Here is a 24675-nt window from a genome sequence, read left to right as displayed (position 1 = left end):
CTCAATGAACAATAGGATAGTTAATGTAATTGTTAAAAAAATCCAGATCCAGTGGGAAAGAGAATTGGGACTTTTAATTTATTTTTATTATATTTATTAAATTTATTGAGAATCATTCTTTTACATATAATTTTTTATTTAGATTATTTTAGATAAATTTATCTTTATTTCATAAGATAAATTTATTTTAGTTTTTATAAATAAATAAATAACATATGTATTATTTAATGTATTTAAAAAAATTAATAAAATAATTTAAAATAATTTTTAATTTTATTTTAATTTAACAAAAGTTACTCTAGCAAAAAAATAAAATAAAATAGGAGTAAAGCTTGGCCCCGGCCCCAGCCCAAATCCCAATACGCAAAATTGATGGTTGGTTAGGCTTCTCACGCGATTTCGGCGTCCATCAAAGGCATGGTGGCAGAGAGCAAGCTGAAGACAAGCAAAAGCAAACAGTGGCTAACACCCAACTGCCCGTTTGCCCATTTCTCTTCTCCATAACACCACCGCTGCCACCTCCTTCCTCTCCCACACTACTGGAAATGTTCCCCCTCTCTGTCTTCCTCCTCGTCGGGAAACAGCGCAATATCGTGCTTCCACAGAGCCCTTCCATGGCGTGAAAAACCTCATCATCTCTAATGCTGTCTTTGCCACTACGCTTCTGACCCTTTTACCCCTCCATTCATCTTCCAATGCTGTCTTTCCCACTCTAAAATCATCCTCCTCCGTTTCTGACCCTTTTACCCCTTCATTCATCTTCAGCCCCTAGCCCTCTTCGCCTTCTACATACACACACATATATACCCTTCGTTTTACAGTTTTGGGTCCGTTTGGTTGCTAGTCGAGGTCTAGGGCTTTTGGGTTTTTCTGGTTTTGAGTCTTGTCTCGTTTTCTTCAAGCTCAGGTTAGGGTTTTTGGTGAAAAATGTCGTGGCCTGCTGACTCGGCCACTGAGACAGCCCAGAGGCGGGCTCGGCCGTGGAACCGCCCGGCTCGGCCAACATACGTTCCGCCACATCTCCGAACCGACCCCAACAATGGGGCCGAACCAGCCCGGTTCGCCCGCTCCGGCCGCGGAGAGCCCGTTCGAGTCGGTTCAACTCGTGGCCGTGGGCCGCCGTGGGCCCGCCGCGCGAACCCGGAATCTGACCCCTTTGAACTCGCCGAGAGATTCGATGAACTGGAAGTGATCGCGGACGGCGATGGTGGGGGTGGCGGCGCCGGTGCCGGCATTAACTTCGACGCGTACGAGGACATTCCGGTGGAGACCAGCGGCGACGACGTTCCACCGCCGGCAAACTCGTTCGCTGAGATTGAATTGGGGAAGCCTTTAATGGCCAACATCAGGCGGTGCAGGTACGTGAAGCCGACGCCGATTCAGAGACACGCCATTCCCATAGCCGTGGCCGGGCGGGACTTGATGGCTTGCGCTCAGACTGGGTCGGGGAAGACGGCGGCGTTTTGTTTTCCGATCATCAGTGGGATAATGAGGAACCGTTTTCCGGTTCCGGCGCCGGGCCGTGGGCCGAGGATTGCTTACCCGCTTGCTCTGATACTTTCTCCAACTAGGGAACTGGCATGCCAGGTGAACAATGCCATAGATTTTGTGGGTATATTTTAGTTATATATATAAATATATATTTATGTATATAATATACAATTGAAATGGATTGGCTCTTTCTGTAGATACAGGACGAGGCAAAGAAATTCTCTTATCAAACTGGTGTGAAGGTTGTGGTTGCCTATGGAGGGGCACCCATTTCGCAGCAGGTTTATAATCATTTTTCACTTCTTCAAAGTTTGCTGTTTCTGTCTTATTTCATGAGTAGATTATTTTGGAAGTTTATTGGGTTGAGGGGTTCGTTTTGAACCAAAGATTCTCAGAGTTCTGTTTTGCTGATTCTTCTCACATTATATTCAGGATTTTTTTTATTTTTAATTCCATCATTTCATTGAGGAGACAAATAGGAAGAACCAAATAAAAATGGTTGACCACGTGAGATATGAATTTTTCAAATTTGAGTTGGGTGTTTGATGGGTTTGAGTTGGGGACACAGCCTAGTTGCAAATAGGGTAAGGTTTGAGGACAAAAATGACAATCCATAGCTTTTGCAAAGTGGGGTGCCTTACACGTTGGGGGCACCTTTATTGATTAGCGATTTGGTTATTTTTCAATAATGGAATGAAAGATACAACATGGGATAGTTTGCTTAGGAAACAACGTTAACTTGGATTCTTTACCTTCGACTTCGTTTGAATTTCTTAATGTATGAAAAAGTTAGGCAGTATGCCTGAATTATATTCTGTAGATGCCATTACTGAGGGTTGGTAAGCGTGGTACATCTAAATTTTCTCCAATACTTTTTGTTATTGGGTAACCAAAGAATGAAAGAGAATATGAAAAAGGCTTCTATATCTTTCGGTAGTTTGTTCTCTTTAAACACAATATTTCCGTTCCTTGTGGTATAATCACAGGTTTGTTTCACCTGATACACATTGGATTTCCGTTTATGCACAGGGAAGACAAGAACCTCCCTTTTACTCTAATTCTTCCAATGTTATCTACACATTTTTTTTGTGTTAAATTGTATATGACATCAACAATGGCACTAGCGCTAGGTAGGTCTGACTTGTGTTATTTTTTTTGTACTACATTAATTGGCTCTACAAGTATTTTTATGTTAATCCATAGGTGAGACTAAATTGCTGTAGTTAATTCATTGTATAGTTATTTAATTTGTACTGCTTATTCCGCTTCTCTGATTAATCATAATCATTTGCACTGTTGAGCACATTTTTTTGTATAATTAGTCAGGTTATAATTTATGGATTGCTAACTTTCACCATATCATGAATTCTGGTACCAACTTAATCTTTTTTCTGCAGATGCGAAATCTAGAAAAGGGTGTAGACATTTTAGTTGCCACACCTGGGCGCTTGGTTGATATGGTAGAGAGAGAACGAGTTTCTCTTAAAGTGATTAAGTATTTGGCTTTAGATGAAGCAGATCGAATGTTGGATATGGGCTTTGAGCAGCAGATACGCAGGATTGTTGAGCAAATGGACATGCCTCCACCAGGTGCAAGGCAGACAATGCTCTTCAGTGCAACTTTTCCAACGGAGATACAAGTTGGTCTTCTTAAGCTCCTTAAACAACATAGCGGTAACAAGTATATTTTAGTTTCTTTAATTTGTGGATGGTGTTGAAATATGTGAAGAACATGGACTTTATTACAGTACCACATGAAGCTGAACTTAACCAAGTATTTTAAGATTTATGTTCTTTAGGACATTACAACATTATTACTAGTTTCTGCCTATTTATGGTCAGTTATAATAAGGAATATGCAGCAGAATGCCCATTATTTTATGAGCTGAAGTTATTTAGTTTCATGTTAGTTGTACTTGTGTAGTTAGGTTGTTGGGAGGCTGGTTTTTGTATCCTTTTCATTTCCACGATGTTTTCGGCACGTGTAACGGACCATCTTAGCCATTCTAATTGAATGCCTATTTTTTTTCCCTTGCAGAGACTTGCTTCAGATTTTCTTTCAAAATACATATTTCTTGCCGTTGGAAGAGTTGGTTCTAGTACTGACCTGATTGATCAAAGAGTTGAATTTGTCCATGAGATGGACAAAAGAAGTACTTTGATGGATCTACTTAATTCCCAAAGTGCTAATGGAGCTATTCGAAAGGTAAATAGCACGCTGAAATTTTTGCCATCACCTTTTTACTGAGCAATTGATAATCAATGTTGTAACTTACTGACTAATTTCTTTCATCTATGCTGCAGCATGCCTTGACACTGGTTTTTGTAGAGACAAAGAGAGGAGCGGATGCTTTAGAACACTGGTTGTGCATGAATGGTTTTCCAGCCACAGCAATACATGGTGACAAAGTGCAAGCGGTTAGCAAATTATTTTTCATAAACTTTTCCCCATCTCATTTGGATTGTTTCTGCTTTTGATGCCTTGCCAAAACAGTTTTTTGCATTTGTGCTTTGGATTTTAGTGGCTGTGTGCCAGGGGTCATGTTCTACTTTTAGGTACTTGTTTTATTTCCACAGCTGACGAAGTTATTTTGAGTTGCCAAGGTAGCCCTTGGTTTGTTGTTGGTAGTTGTCTGTTGAGAAATCTCTTATTGATATACGTATATACATGTATAGGTAGAAAATTCATTTAGTACTTAGAAATACCAACTGTATGTATCTAATGATTTTGGACAATGAAATTAAAGGAGAGAGAACGAGCCTTGAAGTCATTCAAAAGTGGAGCGACTCCAGTTTTGGTGGCAACGGATGTGGCTGCACGAGGGCTGGACATACCACATGTTGGCCATGTTGTTAATTTTGACTTGCCAAAAGGGATTGATGACTATGTTCACAGAATAGGGCGTACAGGCCGTGCTGGCAAAACAGGTCTAGCCACAGCATTTTTCAACAACAAGAACATGCCCCTCGCAAGGGCACTTGTCGATCTCATGCAGGAAGCAAATCAAGAAGTTCCTCCCTGGCTCACTCAATGTGCCGAGTCATCAACGTTTGGCAGCAGTGGTCGAGCACGTCACCATGGAGGTAGCAAGTTTGGCGGCCGTGATTACCAGTTTGGTGGCCATGATTTCAGGAATGATACCCAATATGATGATGGGGATTACCATTCCAGCCATTATGTCGATCCAGCGGCAGACCCCGATTTTTCCTATGCTGCTACTCCTGCTTCATCTACTTATGGTGGTGCCCCCGCTGCTACCAGTTACCCTTCTGTTGATGTTGATTCTCGTGGTTTTGGCTTTGATCACGGGTCGGTTGTCGCTACCGGCTGGGAGTGAGTGTTTTAGTCTCCCGTTTGTTCTTGGTCTGCTAATTGCAGTATATATGCATATGTAATAGGTCTACTTGCCTAGAACAATTATGGTAACTACTAACTACAGGTTGAAAGCAGAGATAAGATGAAATGTAGGATCCTTAGCTCTAGAGCCAGTGCTTGGCCTTTTCTTTTTGATTTTGAAGGAGCTTGACAATTGTTGTCACCTGTAGATTGTTGTGGGTGGGAGTAAACAGAGATGAGATGACAATTGTTCTTGGACAGAAGAAGGTTTTGGCTCTGTTTTGTTTACCCATCTTGGCTGCCCGCCTTTAGCTTTTGATTGTGAGGATGTGTGCTTGATATCAAGTAGCTGTGAGCCTTACATGTAATATACAGATTACCATTTGGGGATTGTTCTTTTGCATGTTTCATCAGGCTAAATCTGTTCATGATGTGTTCAGGTCGGTAGAGATGTGTAAGCGAAAACTGATGGGTAATTCCTTAAATGTTTTTATTTCTGTGTTTGCATGGATCGTGATTTTCTGTCATTGCATTCATATTAGTCGTTTTGAACATTTACAAATTTTTTTATGGGAAGTCATCCGAGATAACATTATTAGCTCTGTTGGTAAATCATAAGTGGTATAATGAGTAAGCAGAACTCTTAGGATGTCAGGTGATGGACAAGTGCTAGGTTATGGTTATAACTAGTAGGTCATGAGTTTGATATTTGGCCTAGACAATGGTCAAAGGTCCATTTGCGATTTATTTCTTTTATCAAAATTAAGGGCACGTGTAGCGGTGGTAATCTCAATGAGTAAAAATGAATAATTTATTTGAACTTGAATAGTGGTTAAAGATCTTTTTGATGGAAAATGCTATTGGTACATTCATTTTGTACATCTTGGACTATATAAGGAGGTATTATAATAAAAAAATCCTTCATGAGGCGCATAGAGGCACATGGTATTTTGGTCATAATACCCCTTTATGTAGTTCAAGATGTACAAAATGGGTGTACACCTAGCATGATTCTTTTTTGATATCCAGATTTGATTTGTATTCTTGTTAGATTATATATATATTTTTTATAACACGAAAATTAAGGAATTTTTGATATACAATAGTTTTTGGTTCGAACCATAGTAACATTCTTATAAATCATGGTCTGTTAGCTTAGTAATAACTGTACGAGAGTTTTCTTTTAAGTTGAGACTATGTTTAATGTTTGAATTTAATGTGTATCGATTGTTTAGATATTCATTAGTTAAATTCTTATAAACTTTACGAGTTTAAAATTAGAGACGTAATGGTGTTGCTTTAAATAATTATTAATATAATTTTTTCATGTATTTTGAATAAGTAATCTAGGACCCCTCCAAATTAAAGAACAATATATTATGTCATTCAACACCCAAGTTTCCCTTTTAATTAAAAATATATGTGTATATTAAATTATTTATATTTATTGTGCCTTAGCAACTAAAAAAAATAATAAATTGTATTGAGACTTCCTTATGAGTTTAGCCCATTGCATTGCATGAATACCTTATATGATTTAACAATAGATTTATAATTCCTTGTGATTTAAATTTTTTGCATGGACATCCATTCTGTCACAAACAATGTTAATTGAACACTAATTAAATTAGATTAAACTAATTTAACAAAAATTAAGTTAAATTAAATTAAAATACGAACTAATAAAAAAATAAAAAAGAAAGAGCACTTGTCCGAGAAGTTCCAATATTTGTAGTCCCTGAGCAAAGTCGATGGATCTAACATTCATTACTCTCCAATGATATTTTATTTTTGATATAGTTTTAATGATAAAAAATAATTATATTTTAATAATAAATTTATTTTATTAATAGTTATAAATTTGTTACTCTAAATTACTTTTATATATTCTATCAAGTATTAAACTAAAAATTAATTTTTTATGCAATTTAATATCAAAAATCTTGTGATAATTTTTTTGATATCATTTGAAATATTATGTTTTTTATTTGATTGAAAATTTTATATAATTTTTTTTTCCAAAATTTGCTAGACTATTTTTAGATTGATTTTTTGACTGTTTGCTATAGTATATATATATTTTTGCATAAGCAAACTGTCAACCATTTTCTTATAGGCTGTCGATCGGTTTCTCTTATAATATTGATTATTTTTGAGCTTGTCGACTGTTTTTATGTAAATTTTTTGTTGTTTGTTGTCAATCGTTTCTGCATCATGAACTATCAACCATTTTTCATCAAGTGTCGGCCGATATTTGAGTTTTGAAGTAATTTGTTGATCGATTTTTTTAATCTGTTGATCATTTATTTGGTAGAGATTTCCAACGACTAGTTTGCAAACTCTAGCTATAAAATGACTATATTTTTTAAAGATTTCATGAAACTCTATAAATAAAAGGAATAAGGATGGATGTTCATTCAAGTAGCAAAGAGAATTTATTACAAGATTCTAGGTGTCTAGTGTTTCGTATACTCATTTGTTTTCATTTTTCTTTTTAAAAATTTTAATTATCATTTGTATAATTTTGTTCAATTTTTGTGTTTATTTTGAAAAATCTTATAATTGAGAGCATCTACTCTTAGATTATCTATTTTGTATTATTCTCAATTTTTTTAATCTGTATAGTTAAAGGGTTTACAGTATAAGGTTGTAATTCTTAACAAGATTGCTAAATTACTTAGTGTGTAATAGGAGATTTTAGTAAATTGTGTTAAATCCTTAGTGAATAGGTAAAGAATAATTTAGGTTTAGTTTAACCGAACTACTATATATTATTGTGTATCTTTTGTATTTATTTTTTTGTGTTTCATTATTTTTTTATTTATTTTTAAAACTTTTTAAAAAATTTAAATTTCTCAAATATTTAATTCACCCCATATTGAGTTATGGTGCGATTGTTATACAAATATAATATCAAATTGGAGTGAGAGATAAAAACAATAACAAAAAAAAATAAAAAGACAATACAATTATTGGTTGGTGACCAGATCTAAACCCAAAGATAGGGATAACTCGACAATGATAATTGATGCAATATGTTATGGACTCAATGGCATAGGGACCTAAAGAAAGGTGACAATGTCGAAAACGATAAAATAATTATTAATTATTTTTTTCTTTATGTGAATAATTTATCGACAATTGTTGAGTTTTGATAATAAAAAATGACACGACTAATGGATTCCTTTCAAAGGCCAACAATTTTTTATATTTTTAATTTTATTATTTGTTAATTTAATGTATCTTGCTTAATTTAACTTAATTTATGTTTAATTAATTTAATATAACTTAATTAATATGTAATTGATGCTGTTTGCTATGAAAGGGGGTATTCATGTAAAAAATTTAAATTATAAGTAACTAGTTGTTTCTAAACTGTTTGAATTCTATATATAAATGATCGAATTTATAAAGGTTCAAGTGGAATTTACCTAAATAATAAGTACCAACAAACAATTTTTTTATTAGGCAGGAAAAATAGAAGTAAAGAAATATATATATTTTTTAGAAAGTTGCTCTAAATAAAAATATATAATTATTGCCAAAAGTTTTTTTTTTCCCAAAAGTGATTTTTTTTTTCAGAATAAATTTCACCGTATATGAAAAATGACCATTTGGAAGGGCAAAAATGGAATTAAATAATACTGCGTGCTCTCCTCCTCCGGTTAAATAAGTCTCGCCTCGTTCGCACTGCCACTGCACGGACTGGTTCAGTTTTCGAGTAATCGCTCCCGGGGATCACTTCTCCGTCTCCGATCACTTCACCAGGTACGATCTCCATCTCTCTCTCTCTCTCTCTCTCTCTCTCTCTCTCCCTGTGAGAATTCTCTACGCAACTTTTGCTTTTCGTGATGTTGTTGCTATACAATTCCGTGTATATGTCTTGGCATTGGCGTGGGACCGACCTCTAGGGTTTGAGCGGTTGTTGCTGTTGAGATGGTATTCTGATTAGGGTTTAGAATCGACTCCGAAAGGAGGAGGAATGAGATTCTAGGGTTTAGCAGCCGTACGGATATTTGAAGTACCTTCTACTTTGGTTGCTAAACGGCATTCAGGTCCGAAATATTTAAGATATGATTTTCTGCGTGCATGAATTTGGATTGACGCTTGATAGTTATTGGAGGCTTTCGGGGGAAACCGTTTTGGTCTTTGGATTTTTTTTTTTTTTTTTTTTTTTGTAAATGGATTTTTTCTTTATATTTACTGGAATCATTGGTAGGGTGTACGGAAGGACATTGGATACTGGAGCTCCCAGAAAAAAATTACAGTGGAGGGACAGAAGGATTGGAGGGCTAGACGAGAGAATAAACAAGTGTACCTAACAACTACTGCTTCTAGGAAGTAGACTATTTTGGCGTATCACTTTGGTATATGTTTTGCCATAATTATCCTCCATGTATCCTATCTTCAGTTATTTGAGTGGGGAAAAAATTTGACAAGTAACAACTAAATAATTTTATATTCAGACAATTGCACATCCTAAGCAAGAGCAACAAAGATCATTCAGAATTTAATTATCATCCATTTCCCCGATATTGACCCATATGCAATTGGCTTGAACTTGAAGGGATTTAGAAGAAGAGTAATGTGTGCGGTGTTGAATTGTAAGCTCCCTTTTTGTGATTAATCCTTGATTGCCATCTGTATTTTTTACCTAAATACCTTGTATTGAAAAAGAAGTTCAGAAGACCTTCAGCCCCCACTCAAACTTGCTGCTCTATCACCTTTTAACAAGAACTTATTCAAATAAATTCCATGTTTCTAAAATGTAGTATTATCTTAGGATAGAATTATGTCAGTTACAAGATTTTGAGGAGCTTTTAAAGTCAAAGTTCTTTTAACAATTATACATCCGGCAAACAGTGTAGTCCAGTCTACTTCATTTCAAAATAACCTCATAAAAATATATTTCTCAGATCAAGATGGCCAAATTTTTATATTTTATTTTGCTAAAACTCCATGCCCCCCCCCCCCCCCCCCCCCCAAAAAAAAAAAAAAAAAAAAAATAACACACACACACACACACTCTACTCATCATCACAAAACATTTAAGTAAATAGACAAGAAAAAACTTTGGGATTTCGCTAGATCACAAAATTCTCCATTTCATCTTGGTATTTCTACCATGTTTTAAGTGCCATGTTATCAACTCTGTAATACCTTATCATCAATGGTTATTTCTGAAAATTGGATTGCTTAAATGTTATTGAAGTTGTATAGGTACTTGTGCCTTGATTCATCATCCCTGTTCTGAACAAAAATATAGTTTTCCTCTCCATTTTGTGAAACTTCTGATTTGTATTGATAACAATACCAATTTGGATGGAGAATCAATAAGGTTTCCTTTTTAGTTCCTGGTCAATTATTTGTTACAGAGTGCACTTTTTCACTGAAGGTCTTCCTCTGGTGCCTTTAGGTTCTGGAGCTCATCTTATTGTTCCTTGAGTCACTTAGTATTTTGTTCCTTGAGTCACTTAGGCTGCGTTCTCTTTCGTGTTTCAGTTGTCAGTTTTGAATTCATTTTTAGTTTTGTGTTTTGAGTGTCTATTTTGAGATTTTTGAAAAAACGTTTTTTTTGTCATTCTAAAAAACTGTTTCTTAAAATAGAAAATTAGAAAACACGTTTACTTTGGAATTTTGAAAAAAAATATTTTATAATATTTTATTCATTGAATTTGATTATTAAATAATAAAATTAACTCTTTTTAATGAAATTCTACTATTAAAATAAAACAATAAATTTGATTAATGAATTATTGACATACATCTTACCAATAATTTATATTAAATATTATTATACATAATATATGTAATACACTTAATAATATACTATATGTTATCCTATATTTTTAATTATAATATAGATATACTACATTTTTAAAATTTTAATTAAATATATAATTTTATTTTCAAAATTTAAGAATAAATTTTTCTTCTTTTTTTCCCTTCTTTTCTTTTTTTTTTTTTTCTATTTTCTTCTTCTATTCTCTCCGGCGCCCTACATCTTCTCCGTCGTTGGCGACCACCGTCGACTAGATATTCACATGATCAGAGTTTACTATTAAAAACTCCAAGCCAATGGGGTTAACATACACAAAAATGGGCCAAATTTAACGGTTGGATTTTTGTAAATTTAATTTTTAATTTTCAGCCACAAGTGAAAAACGCCCTGCCAGTCGCCACTGGCCACCTTGGCCGGTGGTTTCTAGCGATTAGAGGCAACCATCCGACACCCAAGGGTCCATCAACCAACATATCCAAAAACCAATAAGATCAAATGGCCAAATCTTCTTAGATCTAAGTTTAAACGTTCGCCCAAACCAAATGAGCCACTGTGGCCAGTGGTTTCTAACAATCAGAGACAACCATTCGACACCCAAGGTCCCATCGACCAACATAACCAAAAACCAGTAAGAGAAGGAAGAGGAGAGAAGAGAGGCGACAAAACCAACAAGATCAATGACGGGGGTCGGTCGACAGTGGCTCGTGGTAGTGACGGCGATGGCGGGCGCGGTTGATGACCGAGACTTGAGAAGGAAGGGAAGAGAGGAGAAATGAGAGAAGAGAGGAGAGAGAGAGAGACGAGAGATCTCTGTGCAAGATTGGGGGGGGGGTGTTTTCCGCGTTTTGGTGTTTTCAGCGTGTTTGGGCTGAAAACACCCAAAACAACAAAATTGTTGTTTCGGGTTTTTTTTACAATTTTTTTTCTTATTTTTTAAAATACTTTTTTGAAAATAACAAAGTAAACACGGTTTTCAGTGTTTTGAAAAATTGAAAACTCAAAATGGGCTAAAAACAGCAAAAAGAACGCAACCTTAGTATTTAGGTAAGTTTGAGCTTTGGTTTAACAAAAGGGGTTGCCTTCTCTTTTCTTTTATTTCACAGGATTGAGATTCTCTAATTATTGTTGTTTTGTTTTGGTATGAATAAGTTTGCAGTTGCATGTAGAAGCAACTTTCTATTAACTTCTGTACCCACGTTATTTTTCATTGAGCAATTTTATTTACTTCCAGTTAATGTGTTTTAGTTTTTTGTTCACCGTCATGTCAAGGCTTATGTCCTACTTCATCTGTATTATTTCCAACTATATTTGGAAATGTGATCTTAGTAATCGAAGGTAAGAATGGGTAAGAAAATATTATCCACCAAAGTCATCAGGAAACCGATATTATTTCAAGGCTTTTATATAATACTTACATATATTTAATTGTGGAATATGGTGGTACCATTTCTCTTTTCTCTTCTTTTATTTGTAGATTAGCTGTTTGTTGCAACTGTACAATTTCTAAATAACAAGTTGAATAATGATTGATGATGTCATTTTCATATTTTAGTATTTGCATGGTCTGTTTTTGTTTCCTTTTCGCTGCATGAGTTAGTTTTGAGGAAAAACGTTGATTTGATCAGAATTGAAATGATTATGGGCTTTATTGCCATTTTGGATTGAAGACAGTTGGAAATTACCCCGTTGTTGATATGTACTGAAAGTTCAAGGATGTCAGTTGATCCTACTTTCGTGGAGGAGGATGTGTCTTCAGGCTCAGGAGAGGATGGGAACATGTTAGATGGACACGGCAAGCGTCTATCTACAACATCAAGTTCAGTTCGTCGCAAGAGAGGCCGTAAGGCTACTGGTGATGCTATAGTTGATGCCATGTTAGAAATAGCAGCTGCTTCAAAAATGAGAGCTCATGCAATCATGAAGAATGAGGACCGCTTTTCCATAAGCAAGTGCATAAAAGTATTGGATGAGATGCAAGTGGTTGATCAACGCCTATACTTTTTTGCATTGGATTTATTTGAGAACCCCAATGCCAGGGAAACTTTTGTGGCTCTCAAGAATGAAAAAAGATTGATATGGCTCCAGGGAAAGTTTAATACTTCCTCCAGTTCAATAGCTTAAGAAACTTGATAGATTTTCTTCCCTTTTTGCTTTTACATTTACACTAGTCTGTATCATGTCAGTAGACTTAAGTGGAACTTCCATATTTTGTATTTATTTTGAGTAATATTTGATGACTGAGTTGGTGTGGTTCAACAAATGATGGTGCTGTGAGATTTTTCCTGTCATGATTTGGCATCACTTGTAGTTGAAAATCATAACGTGTATTTAGTGTTTTCTGGTTGTTTGCCAGTCTATATACTCGAGCAAGTAGATCTGTTGCATATGCTATGTGTTTATACTCTATATCTACAGATATGTCAGCTAGCATGGATGATTTTGACTTAGAGTTCAACGAGATGGAACTAGTTGCTGCAGCTGCTGGTTACTATTACTACAATTGCATAACTAAGCAACCTCGTCTTATTGTATCACCCAGTGAAACTCGATTTATGTCTGAAGTGTTGAGTGGTGAGGATGATGTATGCCGTGAAATGTTTAGGATGGATAAACATGTCTTCCACAAGTTATGTGACACTCTTAGACAGAAATGCATGCTACGGGATACAGCTGGAGTTATGATAGAGGAGCAGCTGGCTATATTCTTGAACATTATTGGACACAATGAGCGTAACAGAGTTATCCAAGAGCGTTTTCAACATTCAGGTGAAACTATTAGCAGGCATTTCAATAATGTTTTGAAGGCAATAAAGTCATTGTCACGTGAATTCCTGCAATGCCCACCATACTCAACTCCACCAGAAATCTTTAAAAGTAACAGATTTTACCCATATTTCAAGGTTGGTATCTAAAGACTCACTATTGATGCCTTATCTACTTATATTACATTCAATTGGTTCTCCTCATGCAGGATTGCATTGGAGTGATAGACAGTATGCACCTCCCTGCTCATGTCCCGGCCAAAGATCAGTCTCGATTTCGTAACAAGAAAGGTTTTTTGTCACAGAATGTTTTGGCAGCTTGCACATTTGACCTGCAGTTTATTTTCATTTATCCTGGTTGGGAAGGCTCGGCTGCAGATTCACGTGTATTAAGAGCAGTTCTTGATGACCCTGATCAACATTTTCCTCAAATCCCTGAAGGTAGTATTTGATACTGCCTCTAGAAAATACGAGCTGCTTATTTGTTTATGATATTTGCATCCGATGGTAATATATGAACAACAATATTACATTCAGGGAAGTACTATCTTGTTGACGTGGGTTACTCAAATATGGATGGTTTTATCGCACCATTCCAAGGTGTTAGGTATCATCTTCATGAATTTAGGGGTGCAAACCTGTTGCCAAGAAATGCAAAGGAGCTGTTTAATCACCGGCATTCATCCTTAAGAAGTGCCATCCAGAAGTCCTTTGAAGTTCTAAAAACACGATTTCCTATTTTGAAGGTGGCACCTCAATATGCTTTCCATATTCAAAGGGATATAGTTATAGCTGCCTGTGTTCTACACAACCTCATACGACAAGAGGAAAGGAATGACTGGCTGTTTGCTGCTGCTGAGACCAATGCAGTTGAGGAGTTGCCTGATTTTGATGATCAACCAGATATACTGGCTTCACCAATACAGGAACAGTTTGCTGCAACGTTGCGAGATTCTATTGCAGCAGCAATGTGGAATGATTTTATAAACAAATGGGACGAGTGGTGATTGTTCATTAAACAGCAATAATGGTCCTTAGTGATGCAGCTATGTTTACTGCTTGTGGGGATGCTGACCTACGCATGGGTAACTCTTTCTGGATGCTGAATGTTTTTCTCTGATGGAGGAGCCTAGGCCTTTTGCAACTGTAACACTTCCCAAGTATATGAACACTCTTGTGTGGTTCTTCCCTCTCATTTGTGTGAAGTGCATGTCACAAATGAAATAAACAACATACAGTTGGTGCTGCAGTTTGAAACTTATAGGATGGCATTTTGTAAGATGTGGTAGATAGATACTCAGTAACATGTCCAATTTATATTTGCTGGATAACTAGTTACCTACTTTATTTCCACCCTGAAGCCAGGGGAATGAAGTGATAGTAGCCTCCATCTTCTTTTCTTCGGATTCCCTTATGTTTCTGTTGTTTTAGTTCTCAGTTAATTTGATCAAAGATTAAGTCAGCATGATTTAAAATAAAAACCTCACTATCAACTTTTCTTTTCATAACTTCCTATAAATGATTGTAAGGGTTGTTTTTTCCTTTTCATGGATGGTTTGAATTATCAACTGATTTCATTATCATTATCATAAGCTTTAGTTCCACCAGGTGGGGTTGGTTACACGAAACCTACCTATTGGGTTATGTCCTCATTTTATCATTTGCCAATAATTCATGTCAAAAAGATCCAATATTTTTTACACTGATTGTTGGTTATGTAATTCTTGTCTCTCATTTGGGTTTGAGAACTGTTGTTGGCTATGATAGGGATTAATAACTTCAACCTAGAAATATGAGGGTAGTACTCAATCAATATGTCACGTTTATCAACTGATATATGTAGTTTCCTTTTTCTTTTTTTGTTTATTTTGAGTAAAATATCTCCTAAATTCATGTTTTATATAATGTATCAAGTATTAATATACAAAAAAAAAAAAAAAAAGATTACTTGCATGACATCAAAGGGCCATATCCCCCACATGGTGCATGAACGTATAACCAGTGCATTCCACTATGTTACTGCATGAAACTTTTTCTCTCAACCATTAGTTCCCCACCACTTTTAGAGTTAAAATATATCCTTCTAGATTAAGAAATTTTGTGAATTAGTTCAGATTTCTTTTATACTTATTTAGTTTTAAAAAAATCAAATAAGGAAGATTTGTTTTAACTCTTGCTTTGTATACCATCCCCGTGGTGTTGATCCTTATGCTGGTGGTTGGCTTTGATTGGGGATCAGATTGAGTGCTTACTTCCACTTTCTTTCTGGCTCTGTTAATTGCAGTAGAGTAGTATTGGGTATATAGAGCAAATATAGTTTTACTTGCCAACAAGAAGTATGTGATGGAAACAGAGATGGCAGGTAGGATCCTTAGTGTTTCAAGTTAGTAGTTTAGCCACTGCTTAATTCCTTTTTGATTTGTGTTTGTTGTTAGTGTTACTGTGACCTTTAGATTCTTGTGGTTATGGGTAAATGCAGAAGCTTATGTCTTTGATATTCCATATTGGTGATCCTTGATTCTTTATTATAAAGATGCTTAATCAAGCAGATATAAAAAGTGCCTATTCTGTGATGATTCTTTTGTATGTTCTGCTAAAATTCAAGCTGTCTCAGAGGTGATGCTAAATTCCTCCTTTGTGAATGGAAGGTTGGCAAGTTGTGGAAATAGCTTCCTTGTAGAAAACAAAGAGAGGGCTGTGTACAAATATGATTGCAAAGTGGGAAGCTTCATACATTGGGGATGCCCTTTTTGACTTTTTTGAGGAAGCTTGCAATTTCGACCAGGATCTTTCTTTTTTTCTTTTTTTATAATCTGAGGAGTTATTGTTGTTGAAATCATGATTTTTCAGTTATTACCAAGAGCAGGTTTTAGATCCTTCGATTTGGACACGTTTTTTCCAGCACTGATCTGATTGTTTAAAGAGTCGAATTGTCCAGGAGCTGGACAAGAGAACTTATCTTGTGGATCTACTTAATGCACAAAGCAGAATGAATCTGATCGAAAGGTGAATAGTGTTGTGACAATGTCACCATTGTCTTTTTTCTTACTAACAATTAGCATTATTAACTGTCTGGCTAGTACTGCCCTATCAGTTATGGTGCAGCATGTATTGCCACTAGCTTGGTTTGTGCTTGAATGGTTTTCTAGCCATAACAAAAGATGGTGACAAAGTGCAAGTAGTTAGAAAACTATTTGTCTTCCTTATCTTCAGTTTCTCTCCTTATGTTGTTCTACCGAGCTGGCTGCCTTCATTGTGTGTGTTAGATTTATTGTGCCGGAGGTTCATATTCTATTTTTAGCTGTGCTTCTAACCTCCTGTGGTGAAGTTATTTGGAGTCTTATTCTTACAATGTTGTATCTTATTGACAAATTAGCCTTTGGCAAATCATTACTGGTTGGCTGCCACTGGTAAAATGCCTCAATTAGAGAGGCATATTGCATTTGACAGGAGATAGTGTAACACATGGAATTTTCTTGTGATTCATGTATAATTACATCTATCAGTTTGAATAACTAGGATATACATGGTGATATGTTCTCCTCTCATTACTATTTGTCAATGGACATGTCAAAATTCTTGTTTTCCCTGAAAATATGGATTATATGAACCAGTTACCCTAGAGAATTACTGAAGTGGTACAAGTGATTAATCAGTACCTCTGATAAACCAACTTTTGATTTGCTTTATTGTGTGAATTTATAGCCAGTTTGAAACTTAATATTTTCTGCATGCTGGTGAATAGGTTGCTTGTCCCTAACGATTTCTTGCAATGAAATTAAAGGAGAGTAACTTTTCAAGCCATTCAAAAGTGGAGACGCTCCAGTTTCATTCGTAACTTGTGTGCCTGGCTGACGAGGACTATTAATCCTGTAAGTTGCCCATGTTATTAACCTTGATTTTCCAAAAGGGATTAATGATCATGTTCATAGGTTAGGATCACAGGCCTTGCTTCAAAATCTGGCCTAGCTTCTGCATTTTTTAACACTTAGAATCTGCTCCTTGCAAAGGCACTTGTTGAACGAATTTCTTGAGTAGTTCCCAGTTTGACAATGGGGATTATCATTCTACTGCTTATCGCTGACACTTCAGGGAGCTTATTTACGGTGGTGTGGTCTACTGGCTATGCTTCCAGTGGTTTGGTTATGGATCTATTGCTGCCAGTGGTTGTGAGCAAATGCTTGGTTCCTCCCTGTTTTTCTGCTCTGTTAATTGCAGCAAAGAGGAGTGGTGCTATAGACAGCATATTACCTGCAAGAGCTGTGGTAAAAGACCAACTACGGGGTAGGTGGAAACAGAGTTCAAGCTTAGTTTTAGAGCCACTGCTTTAAGCCCTCCATTTTGATATCAAAAGGACTTCACTACCAGTGCCTATTTTGTGTTTTTAATCTGTTACATAATGCCAATCTGTTTGATGAATTGTGGTAACTTGGAAAATACTGGCTACTTTTATCATTCTGAAGCCTTGCTGTTTAATGGGGAATCCCCCTTTTTGTTTTTGCTTGGTGAAGGGAAATCCTGTGTCGCTAGGGACACAATGGAAGTGCCATGAACTCTCTTACCTCTACACTTGTGAATATACGGCAGATATATGGTAGATGACTACCCAAACAATTGGTAGGTACTTAATGATATTGCGTGTTTGAATATTTGGCATGATTATGTATATTGTTCCCTTCACATGCATTAAATAAGACTCCACTTAAGTAGATGATGGGCATACCACGTGTATGGTCCAAGAGAAAGAAATTAGTAATTTTTATGATTGGAAAAAAAAGTTAATTTTTACTGTTATTTGAGTATTCATGCAAGTTGATAACAGTATTTTTATAATTATTATATATTTTAGTGGATATTTTAATCAGTTATGTCATTGATCAGCAAATATTTGCTAAGGTTTGTCAGCTGCACCAAAGAAGCAACTGAGGGCCCATTTGGTTATTGTTTAGCCACTGATATTTTTTATTTCTGTATAGATGTAAATAGTTTTTGAAATTAACAGAGAAAACATTTTTGTACGGTTTTGCCAATTAGGGTTAGGAAAATAGTTTTCATAACTAATTTATTAAATATTTTACCACGATATTATTTATTTAGAAAAATATAATTAATGAATAAATATTGATGTAAGGGTAAGGATTTGGGGGAGGTGTTAGGGTTCGGTGCTGCAAGCATTGATTCGCCAAGGAAGAATCGCATTCAGGTCTCGAACACCAAAATGCCCTTATTCTTCTACGTCAATCTCACCAAGGTATTCTCGGATCTTCCCGTCTTTGTATGTCTCTATGCTTCTGTCTACCGACATGCAGTTGATGGTTTTTTATCTTCTAATGTTTTCTTGATTACAGCTTTTTCGTTGATGGTTCTTGCTTGTTGAATTGGATGGGCAGAATAATATGCAGCATCACAACGAGGTGGAGCTTTCTGCCCTAGGCATGGGTATGCTGTCTTATCTCTCCAATGGTTGTTTAACTGTTCACACTTATACATGCACGTGAATTAGGATAGTAGTTAAATATTTGTGTTCTGTTTTTGGATTGGTACTTAGGGAATATTTGTTACCACAGGAAAGATAAAAAACGAAAAAGAAAGAAAAGAAGTCACAGCTGTTCATCCTTTAATAAAGACCTCTTTATGAGTTACAACTTGGTGTTCATTCTATCAAATTTGTTACTTGTGTGTGTCTGCATCTATTGTTATCTGATCATGTTATTTCCTGAATGTCTGTTTTGGCATCGGTGTCTATGTAGAAATGGGAAATATTTTTTGGCAGATACTTGAGTTGATCTAATTTTGTAATCTAAGATTACATAATACATACAATTATAAATGAAGAGAGCTAATGCGTGCATAAAACTATCATGATACAATCTATTAATTCATAGTGCTAATGAGAAATAAATTGGTTTACTACGTCCCACCTAGGATGTGCCTGGATTACCTAAATAATAAATATGAAAGCTTAAAATAATATAATACTAAACAATAAGTTGATTTAAAATTCCTGATTACTCAAATATCTATCTATTTTTAAAAGATAAGGCCATATAAAGACTGGCAAATTAGCCTTCACATAGCCAACCCTATAATTTTTGTAATGATGATGACGAAATTTTATTGATACTTATGTTAAAATTTAAATTAGCTTAATTTATAACTAGTGTGAGTTTTAGATTGTTTTAGATCAACGTTTATATAGTAATTGGGATGAACTAGACTTTAATTTAGTATTCCTAAAATGCCATCTAGTCTCATATCATTCCTTATAGCTTTGCTACATATACCATAGTGTGGCTATGCTTCTGGCATGGTGAAGTCACGAAATTACGCTGTGGGAAGATTTTGATAAACTTGCCCTAAAAAAAAAAAAGGATTTTCAATAAACGTCTGGCAGCCACTGATTGAGCAATGTTCCTACTTGTGTTTTTACTGGTATAGTTGTGTTTTGTTCTTTGTATTATTTACTCTAAATTAATTAAAGCGGATTTTTAATGGTAGTGAACCATATTTCTGTGGCATTCTCAATGATATGCAATTTATTCTATTTCCTGTGCAGCTAACGCCACAGCTGCCACTGTTGCAGAAATTCTGTAAAATATTGGATTTGCAGTTGAGAAGAGTAAGATTCTTGATATCTCTATTTACCAATAAAGAAAATATGTTCATACATATCCATATCTTAAGCAAATGATTAAACTCTTGATTCCTTCAAAATTTATAATTACCATTCTGCAGAGATTATGACATCTACTGTCGATATGAAGGATGAATCAAAAGGGAGACCTATCCAGAAAGCTAAGGTAAGGTTGGAATGAAAAACCTGTATGATTTTTGCAAAATATGCATGGTTTACCTGCCAAATAAGACTTTGGAGCCTTTTACACAATTCTTTAATGTGATGGATGGATTTTTCAACATTCTATTGATTTTTGCATCTGGTTTCTTAATGCATGTTTTTTGGGTTAGACACCCTTGTTTCTGAATCAGACTTCATTTGGTTTTTGAATTCTGGTTTCCTGAATTTAAATGCATTCTCATTGTTTTGGATTTTTTTTTTAAATTTTAGTTCATATTCAGGATAAGTTTTTATCTTCTTTGTATCTCACTTGCAAACTCATGCAAACTTAGCCATTCTTAAGGTGAATTTGCTCTAATCTGACCTTGAACCGTAGATAATATCCCGAATTACTTGGTGCACAGATTGACATTTTGCTTGGGAAGACGGATAAGTTTGATGAATTGATGGCAGCTGCTTTGGAGGAGAGAGAATTTGGGAAGGTGAAGAGCAGAGTTGATTTTTTTGTTTGTTTTTTTTTTTTTTTGGGGGGGGGGGGGGGGGGGGGGGGGGCGGGCAATATTCAAAATGTGCTTGCTTTTCCATATTCAAACAATGACTTAAAAGTAGAATCCAAGTTCGTCCCGTCCATATAGCTCTATGGATCATCTTCTTCCTCAACAAGAATCCTCTTGCAGGCCTCGTAGCACATGAAGAAATCCCGGCAGCAGGAACCAACTTCAGGCAGCTCGGCCCCAATCCGCTGTACAGCCCCGCAAGCCCCTCCTCTTCCAGTATGCTCACGAGAGCGTGAAGCATGTCCCGGTATTGCCTGCCATTGAGAGCCCCGGCTTGCATGTGCTTCCGGACCACCTCAAGAGGGAACGTGGCGCTGCTCGAAATCGTGCCAGCTGCCGATCCTATCAAGAGGGTTGCAACGTTTCCAATCTCCTCTTGCCTGAAAACTCTCTTGTAAGCTTTTCTCAATGTGTCATAAGCAAAGTAGTTTGTGGCTGCAAATGGGACTACTCCGATCAGGCTGGGGGTCAGGCCTCAATATAGCTCTGCAGGGCCCTCTTCTCGGACGATTTTCAGGAGAGCATCAAAGAGGTTCTCATGATCTCCTCTCTGCAATTTGAACACAGCTTGGAAGTTAAAACCTAACCAATTGAACCTGAACTGTGATTCGGGTCTTCTGCAACTCAAGAGGGTAGGTGAATAGAGTCGAGCTAATCCCAACTGCAGTTGCGGGGATTGGTAGCTTTGGCTGTTCTCCAGGTTTCGACATCAACTGCTTTCTAACTGTATCATAAGCAAATAACTGCATCCTGTATGCACACAGAAAGAGTGCCAAGGCATTGGCATAAATACTTGAGTATACATGCATGAAAATGGGTGCTACAAAGCCAAAATGACAGCAACGGTGAATATTGTTGGCAAGAAGTCATATATTGTTCTGAAACAATTTGAAACCAGCACAATGTATGTTTAACCACTTAAACAAGGGGAGGGAAATCTGGATTTGTTCCATACCTCTATTGCCTTGCTAGGGGCAACACGGATTACATTAACCAAATTGCCTCTAAACAGTCCCTTCCTTTCTTCATTATTGACTATATTCTGAAACACCTCTGCCGTTGAGTGTCCATAGGTCCCCACCATCAAATGTGTTCTTATGGTCTCCAATGGAGCAACCGAAGCCCTCGACACGGCTCCGGGGATAGCCCCACTGATCAGCCTCCTCAGACATGGATTCCCAATCTTAATTCTCAAACTAACACCGCCCTTCCTCCTCCTCTTCTTCTTCTTCTTCAACAGTCCCTCGCTCTCCACTGGTTCCGGCATCCCAACAAGCCGGAAACCGACCTCCATCAACGTACACTTTGTGTACAAATTTGACTGAGGAAGCTCTATGTCAGTGCCGCCACTAGGGTTTGGGGAATTTGTGGATAAACCAACTTCCATCCCCATCTGCCCAACACTAGCAAATAAGCCACCACGGTGATTATGATAATACCCTTCTTTCAGAGGGCACCACAGAAACAATTCCAGAATTTGGGAACAACCCACCACCATTATCTTCAAAGCTTAGCAATATTCTTCTACCCATTATCCAATTCCAAGCTCAACACTGAAAAATACCCAATGCCAAGGCAATGCTATATTATGAACTTCTAAGCCGAAGGGATTTGAATTTAGGATTTGGGTACCTAAAAGTTTGGCTAGAAATGGGTTTTGTAGCGGGGAAAAAGCAGTAAACCTACAAAAACAGTGGAATAAGAAAAGGGGTCCAATTCCAAGCTCAAAACCAAGTACTTTCCTTTCAAGTTATGCAATATTCCCACAATTACTCAGTGCCAAAACAACCCTAGATTATGAACTTCTAAGCAAAAGGGATTTGAATTTAGGATTTGGGTACCTAAAAGTTCGGCTAGAAATGGGTTTTGTTGTGGGAAAAAAGCATATAAACCTACAAAAACAATGGAATAACAAAAGCGTATCCAAGGCTCTTCTTGGTATCATAGAGCCATAGAGGAATCAACAAAGTTGGGTGGAGATAACCAAGAAGTTGGTCTTGGTGAATAAAGCAAACAGAAGCAGTTGATATTCCTTGCTTAGCTTCACTCCTTGCTTTCCTTTGCTCTCCAGAAGTAGTTCCTTTGTGGTTAAGAGAAGTCAGACTTAAGGCTGGAAATAGGAAAGCTCATTACTTTCCTAAGGAAAAGAAAAATCCCAATAATTAGGAACACAACGTGGCCTATTATAACTCAGTAGAAGTTAGAACATTTATCATTCACGATATTTAAAAAAACATCTGTCAAAGATTATTCAAAACATCTTCATCAACTTTTCTATCTTTAAATCAATAAACTATAAGACAAATAAACAACTAAATAATCGAAGTCTTCAACTTGATGTTTGTGGCATAGGAATGGAAAAAGGAAAAAAAAAAAACGTAATTTCACAATGCATTTTTGACAACTAATTATTGCAGCTGCTGTCACCAGGATGCTCTTGCCTATTGTCTGGGCTGCCCTAAAATCTTGAGAGATTTTTTATTTCCAATATTCTTGAAGAACAAACAACACTTGCAAGACTTGACTGCCACAGAATTTGGATAAAACTATGAGTTCTCACTTCTCAGTCCAGTCCAAAATTGAGCTTTGCCCACAGAATGAGCCAAGAGGTGATGCTATGCTACAAGGACTCTGTGTCATGAGTAATTTTATGGGTGGCTTTACAGGTGGCATGAATGACCATTTTATCTCTTCCTTTGCTCTTTCTCCCCTTCCCCTCCTGTAACCCACCTCTCACCGCCTTCCTCTTGCCGCCACTGCCTTGCCACTGCATCCTCTTCGACCACTGCGGAGAGGATGCAGTGGTAAAGCATCCTCAAAATTAACACTATGAATTCATGGAACTTAATTTAATTATACAGTGTGGAATGATTAAAACGCATGCCATAAGCCACTTTTTGCAAGGTTTAATTAGTTATCTTTAAGGTATAACGTTGGCAAAGCATTTGATATTTGACTATCAAGCTCCACCGGAGAAGATGACCGAAATAAACTGCATCCTTCCACAATGGAAGATCCATAAATTGGTATTTTTTATGCCCTTTTTTTTAGATATAATATGTTATTCAATATAAAAAACAAAACACATTATTAAAAGATGATTAAAAAAATATCAACCATGTGAATATTTTCTTTAGATGAATTACAGGTGGGTATTAATAGATTTAATCAACATAAAAAGATTTATGTGTTCTAATTAAGCACTCTCTCTCTCTCTTCAATGAGTGTAATGAAATTCTCAATGGAAAAAATAATTACAATTTTTCATTTAGATAAAAAATTAAATCCTGAATGAAAAATGACATATAGTCTCATTAAGTGTCTTAATAACTTACAGATTCTTTACATTTTTTTATATGGTACATGATTAAATGTTAAGATTGACCTAGGTCTAAGAACTTTAGTAAATCATTTTAAATAAATTTTACCGATATGATTCACTTATTCTTTGCTATTCAAAATTTTAATTAGTTGTAATTGATTTACAGAAAAATTCTAAGAACCTTCACATGGGAAAGCAATCTCTTAATGAAACTTTAATAGGAGAGCTATCAAGTGTGATTCTATAAATTAATCAAGACCATTAAGAAAATATTAATTGGTGCATGCCAAGAGAATTGAGCAGTAGCGCCAGTACTGAAGTGGATCATCATGCATCTTCAATGGCGTCCACTAAGTGCAATCTTTGATGGTGATCACCTTTCAGTTTTTCAATAAAGTCCACTAAGTGCAATCTTTGACGTTGATCACCTTCAGTTTTGTAACAGTACAAGCCATGAGAAGAACAAATTAAGGTAGGAAAAGTATTGCAGATAAAAATATTTTTTTATTATATTTATTAAATTTATCTGATAATTCTTGAAAAAGAAATTCTTATTTGGAATTATTGTGATAAATTTATCTCCCACCTCTTTGAATAAATTTATTTTGAATTTTAGAGATAAGAAAAA

General features: G+C 36.1%; 2 protein-coding genes and 2 pseudogenes across 3 annotated transcripts in view; 3 read left to right on the top strand and 1 right to left on the bottom strand.

Annotated features, from left to right (window-relative positions):
* Positions 1-370: 370 nt before the first annotated feature.
* On the top strand, positions 371-5328 carry LOC127807018 (DEAD-box ATP-dependent RNA helicase 37-like). The gene is made up of 6 exons (XM_052344684.1): positions 371-1587; positions 1689-1772; positions 2889-3131; positions 3530-3697; positions 3796-3909; positions 4239-5328. The coding sequence occupies exons 1-6, from the start codon at positions 928-930 to the stop codon at positions 4827-4829; spliced, it is 1860 nt and encodes a 619-aa protein (XP_052200644.1). The 5' UTR covers positions 371-927; the 3' UTR covers positions 4830-5328.
* Positions 5329-8537: 3209 nt separating this feature from the next.
* The window catches only part of LOC127806264 (uncharacterized), a 70407-nt gene continuing 54269 nt past the window's right edge, over positions 8538-24675 (top strand). Inside the window, exon 1 of one of the 2 annotated variants that reach the window (XM_052343448.1) lies at positions 8538-8596. The gene's annotated coding sequence lies outside the window, so the exon portion shown is untranslated. The remainder of the gene's footprint in view (positions 8597-24675) is intronic. The other variant, XM_052343450.1, reaches the window with a different exon arrangement.
* Positions 14386-20994, top strand: LOC127806268 (uncharacterized protein At2g34160-like; annotated as a pseudogene).
* LOC127806269 (adenine nucleotide transporter BT1, chloroplastic/mitochondrial-like) lies at positions 20725-22565 on the bottom strand (annotated as a pseudogene).

The sequence above is a fragment of the Diospyros lotus genome, chromosome 7 (genome assembly GCF_014633365.1).
Source record: "Diospyros lotus cultivar Yz01 chromosome 7, ASM1463336v1, whole genome shotgun sequence".
Lineage (NCBI taxonomy): Eukaryota > Viridiplantae > Streptophyta > Magnoliopsida > Ericales > Ebenaceae > Diospyros > Diospyros lotus.
This window is presented reverse-complemented; position numbering and strand designations above follow the sequence as displayed.

Coding starts and splice junctions, on each gene's coding strand:
- LOC127807018 (XM_052344684.1), top strand. CDS start 928: ATGTCGTGGCCTGCTGACTCGGCCACTGAGACAGCCCAGAGGCGGGCT. Junction 1,588..1,688: donor CTAGGGAACTGGCATGCCAG/GTGAACAATGCC, acceptor CTCTTTCTGTAG/ATACAGGACGAGGCAAAGAA. Junction 3,132..3,529: donor CTTTTCCAACGGAGATACAA/GTTGGTCTTCTT, acceptor TTTCCCTTGCAG/AGACTTGCTTCAGATTTTCT.